At 43.4% G+C, this 17,948-nt stretch overlaps 2 protein-coding genes across 2 annotated transcripts; both read left to right on the forward strand.

Moving 5' to 3' along the window:
• Positions 1–2,677: 2,677 nt before the first annotated feature.
• Positions 2,678–7,932, forward strand: rbm12bb (RNA binding motif protein 12Bb). The gene is made up of 2 exons (XM_080006212.1): positions 2,678–2,805; positions 5,480–7,932. The coding sequence occupies exon 2, from the start codon at positions 5,502–5,504 to the stop codon at positions 7,431–7,433; it is 1,932 nt and encodes a 643-aa protein (XP_079862338.1). The 5' UTR covers positions 2,678–2,805; positions 5,480–5,501; the 3' UTR covers positions 7,434–7,932.
• A 1,837-nt stretch (positions 7,933–9,769) lies between these two features.
• Positions 9,770–16,556, forward strand: gra (granulito). Its single transcript, XM_080005921.1, has 7 exons — positions 9,770–9,804; positions 10,373–10,468; positions 10,573–10,628; positions 11,669–11,726; positions 12,378–12,484; positions 12,618–12,676; positions 15,979–16,556. The coding sequence occupies exons 2-7, from the start codon at positions 10,390–10,392 to the stop codon at positions 15,986–15,988; spliced, it is 369 nt and encodes a 122-aa protein (XP_079862047.1). The 5' UTR covers positions 9,770–9,804; positions 10,373–10,389; the 3' UTR covers positions 15,989–16,556.
• Positions 16,557–17,948: the final 1,392 nt, after the last annotated feature.

Here is a 17,948-nt window from a genome sequence, read left to right on the forward strand (position 1 = left end):
CTAAAACTACAGAAAGGTTCAGACCGAAGATAGAGATGTTTTCAAATCAAAACCCATTCAACTTTTCCAAGCATGAGGTATGATAGCGAGAAACGACGCCCCCCTACCTGATCAAGCACTCAGTATCATTCTGGGACTATTTAATAAGATATGGAGAGAAGGATTGGTGCGAAAAAGTTGGAAGAGGCATAATTCTACCTTGTTGTTCAACCCGGAAAAGACCCAAATAATGCTGGAAATTATAGACCCATCGCATTAACTTCACATCTGTGCAAATTGGATGGAAAGATTTTAGTCTGAAGACTTTGAACTATTATCTAGAACAGAGAGGACTAATTGCATGATACCAGAATGGATTCAGGAAAGGCAGATCTACTATGGATGCTGTTGTTAAAGTGAGTGATGAAATAGAGAAATCGTTCAAGATGAAGGAATTGATGGCGATTGCTTTCTTTGATATTGGAAAAAATCCTACAAATCCACAAGGGGGGAAGGACTGCTAATCCAAATGAATAGAATGCGGGTTGGCGAAAGGTCTTACAGCTGGGTTCTAGATTTTCTATCAGAGTGAAAGTTTAGAGTTAAAGTGTGGCCCGAGTTATCTGACGAGTGTGATATAGTTAATGGAATCCCTCAAGGAAGCGTTGTTAGTCCACTGCTATTCAACATCGTGATCAATGATATTTTTATGGACCTAGACAGAATCAGTGCATCCCTATATGCAGATGACGGAGCTATATGGATCAGGGGGAGAGATGACGCAAGTGTGCTGAGAACGGTTAAGGAGGATATTCTACAGGGAGAACAATGTTCATACGATTGGGGATTTAAACGTTCACCCAGTCCCGCTACTAGGAAGAGAAAGATAGATGAACACAGTTCTAATTTGTATGGGCAACCGATGGAAAAAGTTAAGACATTTAAATACTTGGGAATTTGGCTTGACGAACGACGTGCATGGGAGATACAGCTTGAAAAGCTAGAAACAAAATGCAAAAAAGTAATTAATCTAACAAGAGCTATTTCTGCATAGCCCTGGGGAGCAGATAAGCAGGTGTTAATAGATATATAGAGTATAGGGATTTGATGAGATCAGAAACTGATTATGGGTGTTTTGTTGATGGGGCAGCAGCCAAATCTCACTGATTTTAAATTGATTGAATGCAAAACAAAGTCTTAAGACTTTGCATTGGTGCGATGAGATCAGCTCCAAGTAATGCTGTGTTGATAGAAACGGGAGGTACCCCACTGGAGCTCAGAAGGGACACACTTGCACAAGCCTATTAGATCCGAGGATTTGTGGATGAAAATTCCACCGAAAGCGTCCTCAATGAATGCTGTGAGTAGAACCGATTTAAGGTCAATGGCTTTGGATGGAAGATAAAAGATAAATCAGAAGAATATGATGTTAAAGAAACAAGTTTGAATGCCTCTACTCCAATAAGTAATGCTCCCCCATGGCTATTTCCGATGGCTACAACGGATTTCAGTATTATGAAACTAAAGATAGATTGGGTGGAAAGTGAAAGAGGACACTGTGCAAAGCAATATATGAGGAATCACTTTTTTTATAATAATGTACAGATATTTACTGACGGCTCAAAAGATCAAAATGATCATGTAGGTACAGGAGAATACATCCCACAATTTCAAATTCACCCAGGGGATAGAATTACAGATAATTCATCGGTTTATACAGCTGAGATGATGGCAGCGATTGTGGGTCTTTGGTGGGTGGAAGACGTCGGGCCAGTGAGGGCGGAGCTGGGCACTGACTCTGCAGCGGCCCTTTAAAGTTTACCGACTACGAGGTCAACCGGGGAGATCAAGTGTTTGAGAATTTTTCAATGCTTCTTTAGACCTCAGAGCGCGGGGAAAAGATGTCGAACTTTGCTGGGCACCCCCATGCTCGTGTGGGATAACAGGGTCATGGGTTTGCAGACAGGCCGGCTAAAAGACCGCTGAATATGAGGCACATTGCTGACATACCATTTGGAAAAGGGGAAGGGAAGGCACCAATCAAAGAGAAAAGAGCACAGCTTTGGCAGAAAAGGTGGGATGAGGACAGTGAGGGCGGGACATAGTATAGAGTCCAAAAGACAGTTAGAACACAGAGTTCCAAAGGGGGAGGTATAAGCGAGGAGGTGGTTCCATCCAGATTCAAGTTCAGGTTTGATCACACTGGTTTAAATAAGACTTTATTTCTACTGTTGAAAAGTAAAATCACAAGTGTGTGCGAGGTTTAATGTAACCGAAAATGTTGAGCACGTAATAAGGCAACGTGTCGGATATAATGAAGAAAAGGGTGAGACTACAACCAGGGGTGAGAGAGGCAGTACGAGGGGGTGGCTTGGGAGGGATACGAAGAACAAACGGAGATAAGGTGTGGGAAACACAGAGAGGGGTAAAATATTTTTTTAATAAACACCGGATTGTTAAATCGAATATCGTTGTTGTTGTTTTTTAATCACTGTATTTTATTTAATAGACGCGTGTAAACGGGGTCCTGTTCTACATACTCCGGTACGGCAGGTGGCGCTGGGTAGGGTAAAGGTCGGGACTGCAATCGCCCCCCCCCCCCCCCCCCAAAAAAAATCGCAAAGAAGAAGAAGAAGAACCAGAACGACGCCCCCTAGTGGACGCCGGGCGCGACACACCGCTCACACGGACCGGACCACCAGGCGCGTCCACCAGCGGAGCTAACCCCGGAGCGCTGCGGGAGGTGCAATTGAACCCCCCCGCCAACCGGCTCGCATTTCATCTCGGTCACACGCTTGCTTTGAGAAATACATTTAGTCATTACGTGTAAGTTTCCCCTTCGTCGTTCGGTATGGCGGGGTTCTCAGCGGCGCCACGAGAAGGCCCCGGCAGCCCCGGAGCCGTCCTTAGCGCGGGCGGAGCTCGTGTGTTCGTTATTAGCGGAGCGCGGTGTTGAGCGACGGCGGGAAGGCCGCAACACTGGCGCTAATGTCGGGGTGAATGGTCTTAAAGGGCGAGCGAGGTCACTGTCGCTCGGTTTTTACTCCGCGCAGAGTCGTGTAAACGGGGCGTTTAATAGGGGGGAAAAAGGGGCCTGTTTCCAGGAGCTACTGGTTGCTACCGTTAGCTTAGCAACGCTAGTTCATACGCCATTGCTGACTCATGAACCGAACCTCGCGTTACGTTGAGGACAGCGATCGATAAATACTTCACTCATCCCCGGAGCGTATGCGGCGTTTAACAAGCAGCACATATGAAGACAACAGTCAATCGTAAAGTAATATGGATAAAAACTGGAAAAAAAAAAAATTGGAAAAATTGGCAATGTACAACAAACCTGTGGACACGACGACAAACCTCGGTCCCGACAATTGACGCTGTTAGAAATGGGGGAATTGTGCAGGTTTGCGTCCGTATTTGTTTTTAAAATTAAGTTCGTTGATAGCTATCCCTACTGCATTGCAATCGATGTGTCAGCGGGAGAAGGAGTTCGTACATATGTTCATAACGCACGAACTCCTTCTCCGGCTGACTTATCATATGTCACATTATGTCAACGAACAATGTGATCTTTGTGTTTAATTTCCAGGTCACATTGGAGATGAGAGTGACGCGCTGTAATGTATTAACCTCGGATCCTCGTTCTCTACGAGAGTGTGATTAACGGCACCCATTTTGAAATTATTCCAGTAAGGCTTTGGCTTATGTTTAGTTCTTGCTCTCAAATTACTCTTTTCACTTGCCCTTCCAGGACAGGCTAGGATGGGTGTCGGTGTGGGTGATGCTCTAAGGGTAGCTGAAGTTCGTCTTTGCTTTGGGCGTAAGAAGTGCAGAGACCAGTGTTCTCGAAACTGGGCTGCATTGTGTTGCTTGTACAATGCGCAAAGTAGCGCGTCGTGACCGAAATCAGGAACGTGGTTAAAGAACGCTTTTGCGGATCGTAATGGAGATGCTGAGCGGACGACGCAAATGACTTCGTAACATGAAATTCCTGGTCTTGCCGTGTAACTCTTACCAGTGGTGTTTGTCTGGTTGGGGCGGTTTGAGTTAAATTCCGACTGGGCCGGTTATTCAAAAAATGGAGCTTGGTGAAACTGTCTTGTATGGAGGCTTCAAGCTCGGATCGTTGGCTTCGCACCCCAATGGGTGGTAAATGGAGGATTGCGCAGTGACTGTGGTGTAAGAACGAGACGTCCGTCCGTCACTGTTTAGAGTAGGTCGTTATTGCCGCCAACGTGATTGGCCTCTTTCTTTTTTGCAAATTGTAACATTGCCCTAGACATCATAACAAGTGGTTCCAATAAATGTGTAGCATATCGAAGTATATCTGTCTTAATCGCAAATTTCTTCGGCGCATTGGTAAGTAATTCGAAATACCAATTGTTGCAAACATACAAAGGAATAAAAAAATAATAATAATAATAAGTGGAACAATGGCGTGGAAAGCATTTTTTTTTCTTGTCTTATGCAAGCCAAGACTTAAACATGTTTTTTTTTTCCAACTTAATGAAATCAATTTGTGCAACATGTAAGGTTGTGTTTTTATTTTGCCTTTCATAAGACTCCCCAATTAAAGCTTTTTAATCTTTTCACCTTAAGTGTCTTGATATTTTATTCCTTAACTCTAGCTGTTTACATGGTAAGTAAACAACCCAAAAGTAAATCTTAAGCGGTGACAAATGGTGAATATGTTTGAATGATGGCACTCAAGGGTTAGCCTCCTATGTGTGCAGGGAGGGTATATTGATTCATGTATTTCAATTTAAGTTTGTTTTACCACAGGGGAAGCAGCTAGAGGCAAAAAAAAAAATCCTAAATAAGCGTACACAGTCCACTCTTAATATTCTCATTGCGATATCAGAGAACAACTGGATTTTGTCCAGTGTCCTCTGTCTTAATGTTACAACTTACAAGCACGTTCCTGGATGTTGTTGAATGAGGTGAGCTAGAGTTGGTTATTGTAGGGTTGGAGTAGTATGATGTGATCATACAGGTGCAATACATTGAGTCTCTTGGTGGTTGGGTTCTTGTTTCCGGACAAGGCACTGACTGGAACAGTGCTCGTGCAGATTATATTTTCTGCTGTCACAGGATTATTTGGATAATGATAAAATGGAAGAAGACCTGCATGGTGCTTGGTTGAATGCACATTACTGGATGGAATTGCGTGTATGCAATGTTGTTCATAGGCCATTTTTTTTTTAACTTGAGTAATACAAATGTCTTCTCAATTCAAGTGCCTTGGCTTGATACTATGTGCTGAAGTGAACATTGGCAATTCATGTGGGATTGTCACATATGTTCATGAATTTTGCAGCCTTATGGATCTATCTCTGTTGAAGCCTGCTGCTGTGGCCATGGGTGTAGTTTAATGGCACCCTTCGTGTCTTGACTTCTCATTCCGCGCCAGGTTTAGTTGTGTTTTGTTGGAATGCCAAGGATTAATGATGAGCAAGTGAGGCTCTGTCGGCAATAATATTCTGTGCCCTTCTCTCTGCAGGTGCTGTTGTTTTTGCTTCAGCATGGCGGTGGTCATCCGTTTACAGGGACTCAGAATCACAGCAGGTTCTGAGGATGTTCGCGATTTCTTCACTGGCCTCAAAATTCCAGATGGTGGGGTGCATATTATTGGTGGCGAACAAGAGGAAGCTTTCATTATCTTTGCTTCGGATGAAGACGCAAGAAGAGCCATGATACGTTCGGGCGGTTGTATCAGGGGTTCCCCTGTAAACTTGCTGCTGAGCAGTAAATCCGAAATGCAGAGCATTCTTGAAGAAAGCACAAAAAACACAGAGCTGGACCAGAAGAAATCATCTAAGGAGAACTCCAGGAGACTGGAAATGGATGTTCCAGTTGGAGCTAGGAGACCTGGCCACCATGAGGCAGGTAGGAGATCAGGGAGCCGGTCGGGCAATTCTCCCCTGAGGTACCGGAGGTGTGCAGCTGCCTGTAATGATGACTTGTACTTGTTTCTCAAGGGAATGCCTTTCTCTGTGACTGAAAATGAAGTCAGTCACTTTTTTCATGGTTTACTTGTTGATGGCATAATCTTGATGAAAAATGCGCGTGGCCAAAACACTGGGACAGGTCTAGTTAAATTTGCGTCAAGACAGGATGCAAAAGAAGGCCTGAAGAGGGATAGGGGATACATTGGTGCAAGGTTTGTGGAAGTTTATCCGGCAACCGAAGATCAATGGCTTGAAGCCGGCGGTAATTATGGAGACGTCATCAGTAATGGTAAATCCGCAAGAGGAAAGTCGCCGGTTAATGTTAAGAGGCATCCGCAACGTCGGCCAAGATCACGCTCACCTTTGGCCGGCAGGTCCAGCTCACCTTCTAATGAGGAGTTTTGCGTCATGTTGGAAAATCTGTCACATTCTGTGGAGAAAAGGAACATAAAAGAACTTTTCCGTAATGCAAGACTTCAGGATGACCAGATTCTTTACCTCCTTGGCAGTCAAGGGAGAAGAACAAGATCTGCATTTGTGCTGTTCAAGAGTCTGAGAGACTATTGTGCTGCCTTGACTCATCATAAAGAAGAATTTATTGACAGATGTGTATATATATCACCTATATCAAGAGACAAAATGATCTCCATTCTCGAATCACATAACCTAAAGGATGGACAACCCGAAAGATCTGATATGTTTCAAGAAAATCCTCGTGCTCCGCAAGAGGATCCATATGACTCTGAAAAAGTGTGTCTCTATGTGCGCAATATGCCCATTGATGTGCAGAAAGTGGAGATTATGGACTTCCTTGGGTTTAATACAACTGAGGACAAAGTGGTCTTGCTACATGACCAACAAGGTGCTGGTCTTGGAGAAGCTTTGGTTGTCTTTCAGTCTGAGGGAGAGGCTATGAGTGCCCAATCTCTAAATGGGCAAAGGCTTCTTGGATCTGAAGTCATGTTGAAATGCATTTCACGGTCTCAGATGCAAGTGTTTGGGGTTGATCCTCAAGTCTTACAGGGGTCAATGCAACGGGAGGAGAGGTACTCTGCAAGGAGTAATGAAGCCGCCTATCATCCTGGTGACATGGAGTATCCAGACCTGGGTATTCTATCGCATGGCAAAATACCAATGCCTAATCTCCAGGTTCATATCCAAGGAGGCAGCAGTTTCTCAGATTCATATACAGCGCCCTATACCCGACAAGGAGGGGGTAATGGATCATTTCATGGAGACGTTCGTTCCTCTCCACAGAATTGTGATCGTCCTACCTGTCTGAAGCTTGTTAACCTACCATCTCACATCAAAATTGATGAAATCTACGACTTCTGCTATGGATATCGTGTCATCCCTGGATCTGTCATGCTGCAGTATGACAGATATGGAATGTGTAAAGGCTCTGCGACAGTCATGATGGAATCCCGCCAGGAGGCACAAACAGCAGTCAAGGAACTGAGTGGAAGACCAATAGGTTCAAGGAAAATACAGTTGCTTTTTGAGTAAAGAAGAATTTTGATGAGCAGTGTTTGGATATATCATACGTGAAGAAAAACTGGTTTTGCAAGGATCATACATTTATACAGTTGTGGAATCACCTCAGGATTGTGAACTTCAATACGGGGAATTGGCCAATTTTATTTTGTTCTTTATGTAATTAGGTAGTATTGTTGTATTGTTGTACAGCATTGTTTCTGTATACAATATTAGCTTTCAGTAAAATGGTTGGGTATTTTCAGTAGTTGGCTATATTGAAATTAGATATGTGCTCATTGTAGAAAAAAATTATTTATATATATACACACACACACACACACACACCACCAAATTATTCCACTTGATTTATTTTTATCTGGTCATCTTGGACTCAAAATAATATAACTTTGTGTTGTGACGACCGGACTCAGACTAACAGTGTTCATTTGTTCTAAACCAGTTCCATCATCACATGCTTCTAATTTGCTGTCCGTTCAATAAACAAGCAATATGGTTGAAAGAAAGTAAATGTCTTTAATATTAAATCTTAAAAAGTTTCCACATCTCATTGACAGGCCACCTCCAGTATTTATTTATTTATTTTTATTTTATTTCTTGCCTTTTTCTTTCTATGGTGTTCTGCTGCAATACATTCACCCCAGTCACAGCCAATGCAGTTTGAATTTGATCATAAGTTGTTTTAGCCACAATCTCCATTAGAAAGGCAGAAAGTGACGACGACGATCCAGTGATGAGCCCGGCTGATTGCGGCGCTCGCCATGAAAATCTTCCAGCCGGCTATCTTATTGCATAATCCTCCCACCGCATTGTGTTGCTGGTCATTGGCCGGTGAATGAAGGCAATTACAAATGTGAATCTGAAAATGGGCAGCGTGTCCGTCGGCAATGGCATAATATTGGAAAATTACATTGATGCAGTGGCAATCGACACATCACCATGGGAGCCGAGAACAGCCGATGAAGACCTGGGGCTGCAGAACAACGATGGAATAAAATATAAGGGGCCTCCGTCGCTGTGAATGAAATAAATTTAGACGAAATATCAACACAGTAGAGATATTGAGGAGCTTATTATGGCTCAACGTTTGCCATTTCCACCCACTGTCGAGATCAAGCATCAAGCGTCACAAATCATTCCAGGTGTGATTTAGGCCAAAACATTTGAGCTACGGCGCGTTTCACACGAGCGTTGAGGATGATACGATACAATATTCAATGATGACTTCTAAAAGGCTAACGTCGGAACAGATGGGTCGTGGAGTGGCACTGGGGACTAGAATGAAAAAGATAAAAACCCAGAATGGAATTGCGGGGTTCTCTGCCCACAGGTCACGGTCTAGGGAGGGAGGCAGTCCCTTTTTGCCATGCTGCGCCAGCATGGTGAGAGTTTTGATAACGTTAAACAGAACGGCTCGCTGGCCACAATTATCAATAACAAACAACAATGATGATTGTTATGATAATGATAATCTCGGGCGCAATGGCGTTCTGCTCTGGCTCCGGGTCGGCTGACGAGCCCGTGCGCCGCTCCTCTCTGCCAGGCAGACGAACACTCAGGACGCTTCCTGCCTCGAGTTGGACCGTTAAGGCCGATGCGAGGCAGTTTGGCAGCCGCGGGGAACCGTGCGTTCGTCCGCAGCCAGTGCTTGACCGCGCCCCTCGGTCCCCCGCAGGAATATTTTGGTGCGTATTCGATTTGAAGTAGCTTTTTTTTTTTTTTTTTGCCGAGACTCGTGCAAAATTCCGGTTTGTTTGTTTTTTTTCTTCCCCCAAAACACAAATGTACATTCTATACAACTCTAGCTCATAGACATATCGTACATTTGGGATTATTTATTTTATTTTTTATTTTTCCCCAACTCATTTCTTATTATAACAGGCCTGCCTCCTGTGAGAAAATGTCAGCAATCAGAGGTTATACTTGTTTGGATACGATTTTTAAAAACGATATCATGTATTAAAGGGTTATCTCATCAGAGTGACAGGGATTTTCCTTTTAGCCTTTTTCTTTTTGAATAGTATAATAGTATTTTGTCATATAAAAGCTCCTTAGAACACGAAGAAAAAAAACACCTAGGTCACTGAATATTAATTATTACATTTATTATTATTATTATTATTATATATTTTTTTAAATTGTCCGAGTGAGCGTAATTGATCTGGATAAAAGGCGAGAGGGAGCCGCGCCGTTTCCCACCCCCACCATGAAAACAACAGCCGGCGTGTGTATGTGTGTGTGTGTGTGTGTGTGTGTATGTGTGTGTGTGCGCGTGTGTGCGCGCACCCGCGACAGCGTTGAAAAGGTGCGCGGGCACCCATTTTGGGGGAAAAGGGCGGTGTCTCGTGGACCCAGCAGTCCTGCGGCGGGTGGCCGGTCTCAGGTACAGTCGAATGCCGCCTGTGAGGTGACCAAACAACAGCCAACGGAACTCCGCGGTCGCACCGCGAGGTCCCGCCGCGTCTCTAACGCTTTACGGTCAACTTTTTTTTTTGGGGGGGGGGGGGGGGGGGGTATTTATAGAAGCGGGATTGGAATTATGCTGCGTTCCTATCGAAGTTGAAACTCGGGGAAAAAAAAAAAAAAACCCCAGACCTCTCACTCTGACCGCCCACGGCTCGAAACGCGCGAAGGAGCGGCCGTTTCAAGTCGGGAGCTCCCGGGGGCAGGTCGCTCCGCGGCCCAGATGATGTCATTTCGTTTTTTATTTCGAGGCGCGTCTGGCTTCGATCCGAACCCAATCAGTCCGCCGACATACGTTGTGCGCCTTGTAGAAGGCACCAGCTTGCCTTGGGGGGAGCGGGGGACTTGCCGACGCAGAATGACCGATTTCCGAGCTCGAATAGAACGCAGCGTCGGACGCCGCCCGGCGCCGTCCGGGCCGCGGCGTCGGCTGAACGTTCCGTTTTCAAACGCCCGCTGTTAAACATTGGCCATTTCGACCATTTTAGTTGACCTCGGATTCGGAATGGAGGCCCCAAAGAAAAGAGCCCTGCAAAAACACCTGCAGCCCGCCCGTCCTCTGCGCCGCGGCCACACCGACCAAGGTAAAGTTCGGGGAGGGGCACCCGGCGGGCCTTCGCTCGGGATGGGCGCCTCCGTTCGCTGACAAGTTGATTTGTGTGTTTACGTTTCCGTCCACGTTGCTCAGGATGGGGCCACTTAGATGCGGACACACAGACCATAATACAAACAGAGTATCGAGAGGTAAGAGAACGCTTCCATTTAGAGACACAAGGCTTTATACATCCCCGGGGTGTTGCAGCAGCTCACGTCGAAGCAATAGGACATGTGGTGAAGAGATTATTAATAATAATAATAATAATAATAATGTAACACAACTCGGCAATAAGCCTGAAAAAGAACCCAAATAAAGAATTGGCCATTTCAATTAATGTAAACAATAAACATCGGCATCATCATACATCTGTATGTATAATATACTCTGTGTCAGGGTGGGAAACAAGATGCTTACGACAAAGACAACGCAGGAGGTTTTTAGGTTTTCAAACTTTCATGGACGGGGCCGTTTCTTGCTGTGTGTGCGGACTATGCGGTGGCACGGGGCCCCCGAAGCCACCAGGGGGCCCCAAGCTGCCATTTTCTTCTTCTTCTTCTTCTTCTTCTTCTTCTTCTTCTTCTTCTTCTTCTTCTTCTTCTTCTTCTTCTTCTTCTTCTTCTTCTTCTTCTTCTTCTTCTTCTTCTTCTTCTTCTTCTTCTTCTTCTTCTTCTTCTTCTTCTTCTTCTTCTTCTTCTTCTTCTTCTTAAAATAAAAATCCTGTGCAGTGGCTCAATTTATTTTATGTTCATTCTATGTAATGGCCTAATTTATTTTATTATTATTATTATTTATTATTATTTTCTTGGCATTTTTGTTTATCAGTCGCCATGTTTTCCTTCATTTTGATTCCTTAACAAATTTGTTCTTAACATTTAAAAAAAAAAAAAAAAAAATTTGAGGTAAATGGAGCATCTGAATAAGTTATTCAGTATATTTGGGAAATGTTATGATGCGGATTCGTTAAATCCCCAAAGTTTGGTGACGTCGGGGAGCCCCCGTCTTTCCCATGAGTTATCATTATCATGTATGTTTAAATGGCTGCGGTCAACGCCAGGGATGTGATTTGAATTCGAGAGGAAAAAATATGTTGTGTTTTTTTTTCCCACGGATCTCGCCTCTTTTCCTCCTTTCAACTAAATTTTGTACTTAAGTAATCACCTCCTTTTTTTTTTTTTTTTTTGTGAAGAATAATATCACTGTAGAGCAATTCTTCCGGATCCTTAATCTTCATGAACAAAAGCCAGGTAAGACCATTTGGACTTGTGACATGACATAGTTTAGGTCGCTTTATTACATTTTATTTTTTTGAGTGAATGAAATAACACCCTGTTACCATTAGGTATTTTGTTATAAGTTGTTCTATGAACACCATCCCTCTCCCAAAAGGCACCCAAAGGTGTGACTCCAGTGTTGGGATGTTGCTGTACACTACTTCCACAAACAATGTCAAACATTCACAAAATATTCACATTTGACCGTAAAGCATGAAGATTTCAGCCTTTTTTTTTTTTTGTTATCTGTATTTGTTTTGAGACAGGAAGTTCTTAAGCAGAATCAATTGGAGCCAAAATTCTAATGAACAAACAAAGCTCTTAGAGCTCATAAGCCATGTGAACAAAGCGATTAATGATGATTTTATAAAGGACCTAAAAGAACACTGTCAAACCTGACAGCAATGATGTCTCTGCTATTTAAGAATCAAAGTCATAGGTCAAAAAAAGGCTGAGAAGCCCAGGACAGGGGTCTCTGTGGGGACTGGCAAATCACTGCTGCAGGGTTATCCCATTAAAAAAAAACAAAACATTTGAATTAACTTTTTTAGGGATTTGTTTAATTTACATTTGGAATTAAGTTTGATAGGTAATATAGAATTTGTATAACTTTTTTGTTTTTAGGAAGAATTACCTATTCAAGAGATTTTCTAATCAGGCTGGCAAGTTCACCTGTGGCAAAGAAGAAACCAGAATATTTGCCAGACCACCCCATAGTCTTAGAAAATGCGGTATGTCTGCATTTTGTCTTCAACTTTATTTCACTATTTACCATCACTATCTGATTCATCTAATCACTATTTCCCTATTTTGGTTGGACGAGAGTTTTATTTGTCACTTTGTCTTGCATCAACACATCAACAGAGAGATCCTCAGGTCCTCATACTGCATGACATAAGCTGGAAGGAAACAAATGAAGAAAGGTAAGTACAGTTTTTGGAATGAACCACTTCCTAAATTTTACATGAAATTTGCCTTTGGGAAGAAAATATACAGATCTTTTGCAGTTTATTACACACAGACGCCCACGTGCACTGGCTATCCTGGATAACACCTGGATTGTAGTTTCTCTCCTGGCTGCCAGCGTGCTTTAATATCTTAACATCCATGTCCACATACTAACCTTAATGGCACATAATTGAGGATTTATATACATATATATACAAGGAGCACATCGTGATGCTTGACGACTGGGTCGGAGCATCTCCAAAACGACAGGTGTTGTGGGGGGGGTTCCTGGTATGCAGTGGTTAGTACCTACCAACAGTGGTCCAAGGAAGGACAACCGGTGAACCGGCGACGCCCAAGGCTCATTGGGTGTTTTCACACTACAGGTACCTTTTCATGGTTTTAAAGAACTTTTGGAGGAACCGTCGCTTTTTACTTTTTTTTTTTTTTTTTTTTTTTGTTTCCACACTGCAGGAACTAGGAACCATTTTAGTTCTTAGTATGCCATTTTTAGGGATGTCTTTTAGCTCCAACTTCAGGGCAGGGACTAGCCGGCACAAGAGCTGTACCTTCAGCAGACCTGCCAACCTGCAAGCATTTTGTGTACCAATGAAATGCCGCCCGAAACATAAAAAACAATACCGTACTTTTATTGGGTATTTAAACTACATCCCTGGGATTGGACCAGATGATACTACCTATGGTTGTGTAAGGCCTCCCTTTCCTCTCACTCCACATCCACTACTACGCAGCGCACTGGGCAGTACTTTATTATCCACCCAGGTGTAACGCTGCATTCTGAGGTAAAATGGGAAGTGGGAGAATAATAATAATAATAATAATAATAATAAAGCACAAAAATGTGATCGTAATGTTAACAGATAAAACGTGAGATGCACCGATCGATCGGCCGGTGACCGGAATTGGTCGGTTTTCACCAGCCGATCAGTGCCAGATATATTTTCAGAGTCTGTGCCGGTGAAATGTACACATGGATACTGTGCTCATGTAGGGGGGGGGGGCGCTATGGTGTTGAAAGCTGAACTGTAATGGATGAACAGCATTCTCACATAGGCCCCCTTCTGGCCATCCAGATGGGTGAGGGTTTTCCGAGTCCAGATGTTCAAAGCTCCGAACAAGCTCTGTGAAGGAGCAATCAACATTTTTGTCAGTGGTTGACCTGGGACGAAGTATTGTATAGACACATCCACCTGAAATTTGTTTTGTGCCTTCAATTTGTGAGGGGACCCCCCCTTTGAACTCTGAAGGCAACTATGTAGACACGGGGTGTTTACAGATTGTTATTTTTCGTTTGACATGGGTGCAGTGTATCATGCAGTCCCAGATGTATGGCGATGTGGCCATGTGTACTCTATTGGTTGTGGGGTCGTAGGTTATAGGACCCCATTAACTTTTAGCGGTTGAGCATGATGCCACAGTATCGGGAGTACTATTAATAATGTTGTGATTCGTATGAATGCTAGGATTCCTCTGACCCTGCAAAGTCATTTTAAGGGGTTAAATGGGTGCCATGTGCTTTGCTGGCTCACGGTTTCTGATGGGTGTAATCACTGGGTGTGAGTACTTAGCCTTTGGCAGTGGCGTTGGCTTCCTCAGGGGATGCAGCGCTGATGGCGCTGGTGTCGTCGTTTTGTCCACAGGTTGGCAGGGATGTCAGTGAGCGGGGGAGACAGTTCTGGTGATCCAGTTGGTTCCCTTGGGTTCAGTCGTGGTTATATATGGGTTTTAGTTAATAATCAGCGCTATTGTCTATGCTAAATGCGTGTAGCTTGGAGTGGGTGGAACTCTGTTATAATCTTTGCTGTTTGGTGGCTAAGCTGTGGATCCTGGGCGGGGTTCATCACACACACATTCACACATCATCAACAAAGCACATGCGGTTGGAATCTCTTCCAGAAACTTCTCTCAGTATGCTCCAACCCTCGAGCCGCTCACCTCCTCCTGTCTCCGTTCGTGACTTTTAACAGTCCATTTCTCGTCCACTTTTCCATGTCATTCTATTTCCCTCACAATACAATAATATTTCCGTCATGATCCCAATAGCACTCAGACAACATTAATTTCAGCAATAATGCTGCAACACAAAATACAGTGCACACGAGGAGAAAACCGACATCCTACAACTACCAAAGTCTTACCACGTCCCAGACAGTCAACACTAATACAGATTTTCAAAATGGCTCTGTGCACCTTAGTTCCTATGGGCCCTGTTGACTGGCCGAGTCGTGGGTCATACGATGGTCCGCGGTTCAGACCATACAACAAACCTCCATACTCTCACAGAATCCCTTTACACACAAAACACAACAATAATTCATACAACACTTAACACACACATTATATTCTCTACACAGGGATATTGCCACCATATCTGCATTTTTACTGTATGGTTGGCTGGTACTAAAAAGGTGGGGCTTTTGGTTCTGCAACAATTCCGCTGCTGGGAGATTGTTTTATCAACAAACTGTGAATGGTGCTCGTGAGCAGATAACAGTTGGCTCTGCACTCTTGGGTGGAAGGAGAAATATAGATTAGACAATACAGAATTATTTAGCGCTAAATTAAAAAAATAAATAAATGAATGGAATAAAAGAACAAAGACTAAATGTGTGTGTGTGTGTGTGTGTGTTTCCATGGCTTGGGTCGTCTCTTTGGCGCCGTGGTACAGGCGTGGGCCCAGTGTCCTTCCTGGATGCAGCGATAGCAGGTGCTGCGGCCTAGGTTGTGACCTCCTCGGTTGATTGAGAGGGCTTCCACGGAATTCCCCGCCCCGTTGGGTCTGGCCTGAGGTGTTTTGCTGAGACTGTGATGGACCTCGCTGACCTTGAGTGATGGCCTGAGTGAGCATGGCCATCTGGGTCCGGGACTCGCGTTGTTTCGTTTGATCTTGTTTACGGTCTTTGTCCCTTTGGTGGGTCTCAGCGTGGAATACGGAGGCTTGTGGTGTCTCGTTGTCGCGGTCGACCGCTGGTATGTCTGCGTTAATGATGTAGATGGGTAAATTTGGAGGTTGACAATGGGAGTCCAGAGCCAGTATTTTCACCAGGAACAAAGGATACAAAGAAGTACATTGATTAGCAGTATAGCTTGCGGGTGTTAGAGTTTTTGTTGCAGTGGGAAAGGGGTATTTCAGGACTTAAGAAAGATCTGCTGCTATCATCTTGGTGCTGGATGCCACAGGGTCAGAGCTGTTTTGATGGCACCGGTGGGGTGGTGTGTAAGTGTGTAATTTATTATTTTTTTCTCTAATTTCTAGGGTGGCGTAAATGGCGGCGCTGAAAATGTTGCTGGCTTCACTGCAGTTTTGGAAGTGTTAAGGTTAAGTTATTGTTCACTTTCTTTATTCATTCCACCAGTGTTACTTTTTGTTTTGTTAGGCATTGCATGCCAATGTCCACATTGATGCACTCTGGCTCTGTAAAGCTGTAAAGAGAATTTGTTACCCCATCGCTGCACAGATCAAAATGTAGCATGTGTTCTATTTCTGTGTACGAACTTGGAAAAATAGAAAGCAGCACTTTTGTTTTGCGTAAGTATAGGTATTGCATTTTATTTTGTGCCAAAGACTTAAGTAGTTACTTTTTTTTTTAAGCTTTTCTTCTTGGTAGCAAGAGTTTATTTTAAGAGATTGGTACATTTTTTTTTATTTTACTTTGCCTCAGGAAAACCATGAGATATGCTAATATTGAATTGAAGCTGGACTGGATGTTTGCATTACGCTTTACATTTTGACTCAAAATGTTTGACTTAAACTTGTGTTTTGCTGTGAAATCAAGCATTTTCTCACATAACTTGTATTTTTTGTGTGTGCATGTGATTGATTAAAAGACTATTTTAAAGAGTTGTGTGTTCTAAAATTATTAATTGCATTTTTCCTTGTCCGTGGTAAAACAGTGTTTGTAGATTACTCAACTAAGTGAGATCAGCTGGCTCAGCACATGGATGAAGAATAATCACAACAGGACTTTTACTTTCTGAGCTGTCAATATGTATTCTACACTGGATCCGTGGTTCTCAGTACTAGAGTGAGGTTTGCGTGCTCTCACCATCTTTTATGTGGGTTTCTTCCGAGTTCACTCTTTTCTGCCCACAACAAAAGACATGCGTGTTGCAGAAAAATATACTCCTATTGTCCTACCACTGCCCTAGAGCTGTGTTTGGTCCACTGGACTATGGCTGGCTAAGCAAAGTCGTCATTTCAATAGATGCTGCCAATGCAGTTGCATTGGGGCCAGGAGCCCCGGGGGGCCTGTGAGCACGGGCCCCCCTGCGTCTAACTGGGCCCCACCAAACTGTCAATTAATTGATCAGCGTTTCTCTGAAAAGAAATTGGTGTCGACATGTCCTGGAAGATTTCAATGGCCCCGACGAATGGGAGAGGTTCCGGTAAAATATTATGTGTTTATTACTTAAAACAATTGATAAGCAGATTACCTAGAGCATGACATCACCAAGGAATGTAGATGTATAAGATATTTTATTGAATATTAAAAATAAAAAGTCCTGTCAGTAAATGCTAATCTAAATATAAAGAATGTTACTACTTGAAATCAAATCATTTGTTTGTGAGCAATAAGTAACAAGTGCAGCCGCTTAAATTAACAATTCACTAAAATAAAATTGATCAAACCAAAAACAAAATAAATATGGCAAGTAGGTCTTAAAGTTTGTAGTATTGTCTGTCTTCGTTGGGACGTCCTGTCGACACATTTTACACAGTGAACATTTACCGTCTGCTTTGGGTCGGAAATAAATATCCCAAAAAAACAATGACACATCGTCTTTCTGCTTCTCCTCAAGAGTCCTAGACGCTGCGACTCGGCCTCCACTGTGTGTGTGTGTGTGTGTGTATGTGTGTCTACAAGTGCAACCTCTCCACGAGGGAGGGGGCAGGGCTTAGTTCTATAGCGACAAATGTGATTGGTCAGACGTGACGCTTTGAGACCAGCTTTAGATCGTCCAAACTGATTGACTTCCGGTTGCAACTGGCCGAGCGCGGAAGTGAACAGATCTGCGGAATTGTTTATGGGAATGATCCACTCAGCACAAATTCAAATTGTGCTTGGAGGGAATTCTTTTCACCAGACATTATGACCAGAGAGATTTAAATGTCAGACTTTTTAAGAATTTTAACATAAGTGCACTTTAAGCTTATTCACTTATTCTGTGAATTTTCAACATAGCCTGCCCCTCATGTGATGTCTTTGTAACAACTATCCCACAAGA

Source organism: Zeus faber (assembly GCF_960531495.2).
Source record: "Zeus faber genome assembly, chromosome: 8".
Lineage (NCBI taxonomy): Eukaryota > Metazoa > Chordata > Actinopteri > Zeiformes > Zeidae > Zeus > Zeus faber.

Coding starts and splice junctions, on each gene's coding strand:
- rbm12bb (XM_080006212.1), top strand. CDS start 5,502: ATGGCGGTGGTCATCCGTTTACAGGGACTCAGAATCACAGCAGGTTCT.
- gra (XM_080005921.1), top strand. CDS start 10,390: ATGGAGGCCCCAAAGAAAAGAGCCCTGCAAAAACACCTGCAGCCCGCC. Junction 11,727..12,377: donor TCTTCATGAACAAAAGCCAG/GTAAGACCATTT, acceptor TTTTGTTTTTAG/GAAGAATTACCTATTCAAGA. Junction 12,485..12,617: donor CCATAGTCTTAGAAAATGCG/GTATGTCTGCAT, acceptor ACACATCAACAG/AGAGATCCTCAGGTCCTCAT.